The sequence below is a fragment of the Hibiscus syriacus genome, unplaced genomic scaffold (genome assembly GCF_006381635.1).
Source record: "Hibiscus syriacus cultivar Baekdansim isolate YM2019G1 unplaced genomic scaffold, ASM638163v2 tig00117048_pilon, whole genome shotgun sequence".
Classification (NCBI taxonomy): domain Eukaryota; kingdom Viridiplantae; phylum Streptophyta; class Magnoliopsida; order Malvales; family Malvaceae; genus Hibiscus; species Hibiscus syriacus.
In genome coordinates this window covers 12,275,487-12,285,009 of record NW_024063538.1, presented here as the reverse complement: position 1 = coordinate 12,285,009, position 9,523 = coordinate 12,275,487, and the positions used below count along the sequence as shown (strand labels likewise).

The following is a 9,523-nucleotide window of genomic DNA, read 5'->3' as shown; positions in this document are numbered from 1 at the left end:
AAGAAAAAGAAAAAGAATTCTGGTCTTGAGCTAAAGAGAAATGCTTTGAGTTTTGATTCAATCCAAAACGCAACATCTTTGATTGTATTGGTGACAGTCCCGTTGTAAGCATTTCTTTGTAGTAAGTTTACTAATCACTTTCATTTTTTTTCTTTCTTTAATTTCCTTTGAATTTTAGCCTTCCTTTCATTATTTTTTTTTTCAGTTTCCATTAACCGTTGTTGTTTCCTTTAAGCCGACACACTTGACAGATTTTTGAAAGATCGAATTTAGTTCGTAAAAGAACTGACTACGAGGGAACGAGTGGAAAAGGCACATTGAGTGTGTGAGATCAGAAGGGGAGACAGAAAAGAGCCATTAAAAGTTTCTCCCGAGTGAAACACGAGTGTTGAGTGATTGAGTGTCAACTTTGATTTCCTTGGAGCGAAATTGTGAGAATCTTTGTGTGTATATTGTAAGGTCCTATATACACTAATTTTTTTTTTCTTTGTGTGTTGTTTTGTTTTATTTGTATGATACGGGTCAGTCCGTCGATTGAGGACCTCTTCGATTGTACCGGATCTAGAACGAAGTAAGCAATTCCTCGGCAGCAAACTCACTTGATAGTAAGGATGATGTTGGGGTTATATGGATATGGATATGAACGAAATTTGAATAAGGAATGATAATTGATAGATGAGGTAATGGAATTTAGGATGCTGGAAATTGGATAATAACAAAGAACAAGGAAGAACCTATACTAAAGAGTATAAACCCGAACCTTATACGTCCAATGTTCAAGGACTTGGACCCTTTAGATAGTAATCTAAGAACCCTAAGTATCACAAACTTAACACAACAAGAACAATCTTGAAATGTCAAGAAAATAGTTCTAAGAAGAACCAATTTGAGAGAATAACTCACAAAGTTTTAATTTATCCAAGTTCCTTCCAAAATGAAATTACAAGCTTATTTAATCTGTTTCAAATGCTTAGCCGAATAACACATAGTGTTTTTGGCCAGCTATTACGTCTAACAAATAATACATTCCAGTTCATAATTCTCCATGAATTCAAGTGATGATTCGGTGTAAAATGGAGACAACTCTTCATGGCCAGGTAATACTCACGTTCCTTCAAATTGATGCTTAAGTGGAAGCATCATCCAGCTTAGTGCCAAGCACATGGGCTGTTTTCAAAGTATATGTCTCCTTGGATGATCAGCACGTATGATCCTTCAAATAATTGCTTAGTTGGTTCACGCACATGGTTGGGTAGTGGAAAGGAGCATACGCACATGGACTGTTTTGATGGATAATATTCTGGTGCAAATAAATGCTGGAAACATGTGCAACATTATGGGTTCCCTCCAACATACGTGAGTGATAATATAGTCAGCAAAGTATGGGTCTGATTTCAGCTGGTTTCTTTGTCTCCTCCAATCATGGACTTATTTATGTCTTTATAATGCTTATCCAGGCTGTTTTGACGTGCCTACATGTGCAAAGAAGATAATAAGCAAGTATTTAAATTAAATGTGCTGGAATGATTAATTTAGTTGTAAATCCCGTATTTATTTCCAGCCTGTACTGTCTTCGGTAATCTGTGAATATCTCAAGCTTCCAGTATCGGATTGACACGATTCAAAATGCATTGGAAAGCTAAGAGATAGGGGATTAAATTCTAAGAGACTTAATCTCCCAATTATGCTTGTAACATGTTCAAAACTGGTGATAAATATAAGTGACGTGAACTGTCCACTGGAATGAATCAAATATCTTGCTGCTGTGCATGTATGTGTTATTATGAGCTAACATGCATGATATAATAACTAAAAATAATTAAATATTAAAACTAAAATGAGTGCACATGAATGATAATAAAAAGAAACATGCTGAAAAGTGATTGTGGGTGCACGTGAAAGCAACTAAACTTGCTGTTATGTAATCAAATGATGAACATGTTATTATATGAATGTGGGTGCACGTGAAACATGCTAAACAAATGGTAAATATGTTGTTTATGCAAATCAAATGATGAAACACGTGAATTAACTAACCATGATGTTATGCATAACAAATGATGATCATGCTATTATGTGAATGTAAAAAAAATGCACATGAAATGATAAATGTATATGCTAACATGAAATGTAAATAAAATGCATATGTTTCCCTAGCATAACTAAGGTGGTGTTACACATCAGTATGTAACACATTAAGAATCTTCATTTCTAAGGCATGACAATTATGAATTGATTTATTAATTTGCAAACACTTAAGAGAAAGAACTTCCCTGAATTGTTTTGCCTTAGAACGTGTGATAGGTCCTATGGGTAAGACCTCCGGATCAGTTTCCTTTGTTGGCATAGACGTGCTCACATCATCCAATCCATCATGCATTACCTTCTTGTCAAACTGCCATGGACGTCCCAACAATAAGTGAGTGGCATCCATCGACACAACGTCACACGTTACTTCATCCTTGTATTTTCCAATGGAAAATGGTACAAGAACTTGTTTGGTAACCCTTAGCTCTCCCGCATCATTCAACCACTGTAGTTTGTATGGATTGGGATGCTTCGTTGTCTTCAGACCTAGCTTATCAACCATAACAGTACTTGCAACGTTAGTACAACTACCGCTATCGATAATTACAACACATACCTTGTCATTCACAAGACATCTTGTGTGAAAGATGTTCTCGCGTTGTTGTTCATCTCGGATTGGTTGTGCATTCAAGCTTCTTTTAACCACAAGTGCTTCTCCGGTTGCATAAGTCTGTACTTGATCGTCATCTTCATTATCGTCCATCAAAGGGGTGTCTTGCTCATCATTGTCAGATTCGGATTCTATTTCCCCATTCATACGTGTCATCATTGTCCTTCGGTTAGGACATTGACTTGCAATATGCCCTCTACCAAGGCATTTGAAACATTGGATGTCTCTTGTGCGTTCTGTTTGTATTTGTTGCTTTCCTCGTCCATTTTCAACAACGGGAGGTTTTGGACTACTCGTTTCCGCTCTTTCCTTAATCTTAAATGGTGTTTGCTTCCTAGCATTATTAGGAGTAACAGATGGATTAAAGGAAACTTTAGAAGGAGTATTACCTCGGTAAGAAGACTTTCTACGCTGTTGTCTTTCAATTTTGATGGCCATATGCACCATGTCATCCAACTCGACATAATGCTGTAACTCAACAACGTTAGCAATCTCAAAATTCAACCCTGCAAGAAAACGTGCCATAGTTGCTTCTTTATCTTCCTCCATGTTTGCACGCATCATGGCCATTTCCATTTCCTTGAAATAATCTTCAACACTTCGATTTCCCTGAATCATCATGAGGATGGTGGGATAGCTTTTCCTTCAAATCGTTTATTTGCAAATTGGAGAGTGGCAATTTCTTATCAAGATTGCAAAGATACTTATCCTCGCAACTCAATACATCAATTCCACGTTTTTGTATCGTCCCTCCAAATAGTAAATAAAAGTTAGTAGATAAATCAATAACAAAAGAGTTAGAAAGATTAAACCTTGGATGATACTTGATGATATCATTGGGTACCAGTTCCTTGGGAATAGAAATTTTCATTAAGTCCTTCTTTGAAACATTGCTAGAGCATGGACGATGCTCGATCATCAATATGGTTGGCGATGTGTTTATCATGTTTCTGGAAGTACTCGTCTTGTCCTCCTGCAACAATGAAGATCCAAAAATAGAAGAAGAATGGTTAAGGTTGTTAGTGCAAATTGAAATTTTACACTCTTTCTCCTTTGCACAAACAATTTCTTTTTCAAATTCTTCATTTTCACTCTCATTCTCATTTTCGACTCCAACATTTCTCACATCGATTTTCTTATTTTCATTGCTCTCAATGTCGTTTTCAACTTTCACTTCTTTATTTTTGCAAACACTTTCTTTTTGTAGTTGTTCTTGCAATTGTGTTTCTTTGACGAAATTGTCAACACACTCTTGAAGACGAGCTAGACTTTCTGGATTAAAACATGCAAAATTTCTTGGCTCTCTTCTCGTTGAACTTTTGACATTGCTTCGGAAATTGGAATCCTCTTCGTAAGATCTTTCGTTCCAATTGGATGTAGGAACGGGTCGAGTGTCGTCTCTCCTCTTGATTTGGCCCCTGATCTTCGGCGGAGGTGTTTGTGAACAAGAACGTTTTTCGATTATACGATCCATCGTCTTTATGATTGGGTTGAGACTTTCTTTGAGCAAACTCCTCAATTCTCGACTGAAATCTTGAAATTGAGAATTTGATAAAAAATCTCGTTCGTCATCTACTGTATAATCATTTGATCTTGTGTAAACAACATATTTACCATTTGTTTAGCATGTTTCACGTGCACCCACATTCATATAATAACATGTTCATCATTTGATTACATAACAGCAAGTTTAGTTGCTTTCACGTGCACCCACAATCACTTTTCAGCATGTTTCTTTTTATTATCATTCATGTGCACTCATTTTAGTTTTAATATTTAATTATTTTTAGTTATTATATCATGCATGTTAGCTCATAATAACACATACATGCACAGCAGCAAGATATTTGATTCATTCCAGTGGACAGTTCACGTCACTTATATTTATCACCAGTTTTGAACATGTTACAAGCATAATTGGGAGATTAAGTCTCTTAGAATTTAATCCCCTATCTCTTAGCTTTCCAATGCATTTTGAATCGTGTCAATCTGATACTGGAAGCTTGAGATATTCACAGATTACCGAAGACAGTACAGGCTGGAAATAAATACGGGATTTACAACTAAATTAATCATTCCAGCACATTTAATTTAAATACTTGCTTATTATCTTCTTTGCACATGTAGGCACGTCAAAACAGCCTGGATAAGCATTATAAAGACATAAATAAGTCCATGATTGGAGGAGACAAAGAAACCAGCTGAAATCAGACCCATACTTTGCTGACTATATTATCACTCACGTATGTTGGAGGGAACCCATAATGTTGCACATGTTTCCAGCATTTATTTGCACCAGAATATTATCCATCAAAACAGTCCATGTGCGTATGCTCCTTTCCACTACCCAACCATGTGCGTGAACCAACTAAGCAATTATTTGAAGGATCATACGTGCTGATCATCCAAGGAGACATATACTTTGAAAACAGCCCATGTGCTTGGCACTAAGCTGGATGATGCTTCCACTTAAGCATCAATTTGAAGGAACGTGAGTATTACCTGGCCATGAAGAGTTGTCTCCATTTTACACCGAATCATCACTTGAATTCATGGAGAATTATGAACTGGAATGTATTATTTGTTAGACGTAATAGCTGGCCAAAAACACTATGTGTTATTCGGCTAAGCATTTGAAACAGATTAAATAAGCTTGTAATTTCATTTTGGAAGGAACTTGGATAAATTAAAACTTTGTGAGTTATTCTCTCAAATTGGTTCTTCTTAGAACTATTTTCTTGACATTTCAAGATTGTTCTTGTTGTGTTAAGTTTGTGATACTTAGGGTTCTTAGATTACTATCTAAAGGGTCCAAGTCCTTGAACATTGGACGTATAAGGTTCGGGTTTATACTCTTTAGTATAGGTTCTTCCTTGTTCTTTGTTATTATCCAATTTCCAGCATCCTAAATTCCATTACCTCATCTATCAATTATCATTCCTTATTCAAATTTCGTTCATATCCATATCCATATAACCCCAACATCATCCTTACTATCAAGTGAGTTTGCTGCCGAGGAATTGCTTACTTCGTTCTAGATCCGGTACAATCGAAGAGGTCCTCAATCGACGGACTGACCCGTATCATGTATCTTCATTAAAAACATGTATTTTCATTTAAAAGTCATGTATTTTCAAAGGGGTTTCATCCATAGCCGAACCATCATGTACCTATTCGGCCTAAACCCTTTGAAAACTATAAATAGGCCTTGTCATTTCATTTTTAAGGATCTCATCTCATATATAAAAATTACTCTTGTGAGTTATTTCTCTTCAAAGTTCTTTGTGAACTTTATCGATTAAACAAGTATAGTTCCTATACTTGTGGCGTCATTCCTTCGATCTTGATTCCAAAATTCCTAGATTGATATCTAGTGGGTTGAAGACACTATCACCACCCCTCAAACAAGTTTGTGAAGACCGGGATTGTGCTCGTTAGCATTATTTCATCTTTGTCGAGTTTGAGATACATATCAACACCATCTCCATTTCATCATTGCCATCATCAACAACATCCATCAATACCATCAATTCCGCAACCATCTCTATCCTATCTTTATTTCATTTCATTACTTATATTATTATTCCTTTATTTAAGTCCATTATTAATCATATTTTCTTATCTTATTTTGCATCCCAAACTTATAAAATCAAGGACATCAGTACTTTTCAATCCTAGATCGGGACACAATAAGGCTATCTAGTCTCTTCCATCAAAGCATGTAGATTCGCCTTACATCAAGCGGTAATCAGAGCATAGTTGGATTGACAACAAAAGTGTCATTTGGTGTGCAAAGCTAAAGAAAAAGACTCCTACATCAAAATTGGAGTACAAAAAAAAAAGACAAAAAGAAGAAGAAAATTCAGAAAAAGAAAAGAAAAAAAGAAAAAGAAATTCAAAAAGAAAGCAAGCCAAGGAAAGTACTCTACCATTGCAAAGTACATAAAAGAGGCCATCTACACTAAGAGAAGATAACCTTACTGTTTCTTGAGAAAGGTTGTAGTAAGTGTTGTTTCTTGGATTGTAAGTCACCTCTTTCTTTTCTATACCTTCATTTTCCTTGTCTTCAACCATTTTATCTTTTAATACCTTTAAATCCTTTCTTCTATCTTTCCATTTCTTCTATTATTTCTACCCTAACCTATCTGCAGCCGACGCACACAAGGAAGGAATTAACTTGTTCTAATCTTGAGTATGATACGATCCGATCTGCCTCGACGATCGATTGTGGATCTAGGAAGGAAGCGAAGCAACCTGCATAAGATAAAGATAAGAAACGGATAGTTTACGGTGGTAAATGTGATGGTAAATGGTCAGTTTAAGAGATAGTAGCGGAAGACTCGGATTTGGTAATAATATGGATAACGAATTATGGGATGGTGAAACGATAGTATCTTAAAGAAGACTCAAAGAAGAACCGATGTTAGAGAACAACGACCCAAATTTATATTGCTTCGATAAGGGATGGTAAATCGGACTTTGACCCGCTAGTTATAAGAACTAGGAACCATAAGTATCAAGGTGAAAGTAATGACGCCACAAGTAACGAATTACTTGATAAGTCGATAAAAGTCACGAAGGACTCGATTAGAGAAAACTCTCACAATTTCATTAAAACAAAGTCTATATCCTTTTTTTACAATGCAAAATGAAGCTATTTATAAGATTAGAAATACAAATGAAACATGGACGTGTTCTATACTTTGCATGGCCGAATGTCCTCATGGTGGCCATTGGCGTGACCCCTAATTTGAGCAGAATTTCATGCAAGAATCGGTCAGATTGTTTGGTGGAGTGTGTTGGCCAAATGCTCCTTTGATAGCTGGTGGAAAACAACATTACGTGGAGACAAGGGCAAGTGGAGTTGTAGAAGCTTGTCCCCTTGATTGATTTAGCACGTGTAACTCCTCAATTGTTAGCTAGTGGAGACAAACAATTGTGTAATCACATGGGCTGTTTGGACAGATCAGCAAATGGCGTGTTTCATATCCAATGGAGAGCACGTGGGTTGTCTTCAATTGCAATTGTATGAATGAAGTTCTCCAGCAAGTTTCACGTGTGATTTGTCTTCTTTTGCTCAAATAAGTGGACATATGATAAGAACAAGTGGGTTGCACTTTCCAGCCGAACTCCCCTCTTATTCTGTCCAGAATTTACGTGACTTCTGAGCTGGAAGAGATCAAGACAAAACTCCATTAAACCGAGCTTCATGGGCACACTTTAAATGCTCCATAAGCTTCCAAAACGTTCTCCATTCTTTATCAACCCACATGGTCGTGTTATGTGCTGGATTTGTGTTCAAAGAATCCCTTAAAAACCGTCCAGCATGGGGCTGATCACTTGATGTTCCTAAATGATTAAAATAACAAGTTATTTTAATGTATAGTGCTGTTATAACAAGAACAAGTGCTGCCCATCACATGTTGTCTCCCACATATCCTTAATTGCCGTAGAGTGAGCTGGATAAGAGCTTCAATACGCTGCTCCAACTTGTGCTATATTTTAATAGCCTTGTTGTCGTTTTGTACCATGAAAATATGTTAAATAACCTCCTCAAAAACCGCCCAGTATGGAACATGAGCTTTGTGTTCCCTACAAGTGCAAATAAACTAATATTAACGTGATATTATAAGTGATAAAACTTGCTGCCATGTGTGTCTTGTGTCTTGTGAGCCTTTGTTTGCATTAAAGAGCACGTGAACTTATTTATAAATGAGCTAAATGTTTAATATGTATGATTACTAAAATATGCAAGGATGATTGCAAATGCACGGCAAATGATACATAAATGCAGAATAACACGTTAAAATAAGTTACACAAGTGATATGCTGAAACGTGAAAACATGAATAAGTAATTTATTTCTCATGAACAAACACATATGCATGAATGCTAAGATGACAAATATTAATGAGCTAACAAATAATTAAATATGAATGCAAATGAATTGCACAATGATATGTGAACAACACGTGAACTTAGTTGAATAACCTAGGAACTAAGTTGAATACAAATTAGCTACAAGTATGCTGTTTATGGAAACATGTTACATAACACGTGAACATCTTAAATACTAAGATGAAATGCAAAACTAATACGATACAATAATATGCTTGACATGAATGATGATTGAACGAAAATGTGAAACATGATATGCAAAGCTACTCTAACATACTAAACAACTTAATTACTAATATGCAATGTAATGCATAAATAAGTAAATAAGTAATAAAGTAAGGAATTACTCCCTTAGAGTTAATAAGGTAGAACGTCCTTGAGGGGTTTTCGTCATGGAGAAAACCGGCCCTAAACGTGCTCACATCATCCTCCCTTTCTTTTTGGCGATTTGTCCTCAAATCGAAATAATTTCTCATTGAAGACCTTCTTGATGTAGGATGGATGGAATCCTCATACCTTTCTCCAATGGTCAACCTCTTGACTTCATATTTGGTAACTTCATATTTCCTTGAATCATCATGAGGATGGTGGGATAGCTTTTCCTTCAAATCGTTTATTTGCAAATTGGAGAGTGGCAATTTCTTATCAAGATTGCAAAGATACTTATCCTCGCAACTCAATACATCAATTCCACGTTTTTGTATCGTCCCTCCAAATAGTAAATAAAAGTTAGTAGGTAAATCAATAACAAAAGAGTTAGAAAGATTAAACCTTGGATGATACTTGATGATATCATTGGGTACCAGTTCCTTGGGAATAGAAATTTTCATTAAGTCCTTCTTTGAAACATTGCTAGAGCATGGACGATGCTCGATCATCAATAGGGTTGGCGATGTGTTTATCATGTTTCTGGAAGTACTCGTCTTGT

At 36.0% G+C, this 9,523-nt stretch overlaps 1 protein-coding gene across 1 annotated transcript; it reads right to left on the bottom strand.

The window, feature by feature from the left end:
• Positions 1-553: 553 nt before the first annotated feature.
• On the bottom strand, positions 554-3,304 carry LOC120197653. Its single transcript, XM_039199096.1, has one exon. It carries the CDS (start codon positions 3,272-3,274, stop codon positions 2,174-2,176), a length of 1,101 nt encoding a protein of 366 aa, XP_039055027.1. The 5' UTR covers positions 3,275-3,304; the 3' UTR covers positions 554-2,173.
• Positions 3,305-9,523: the final 6,219 nt, after the last annotated feature.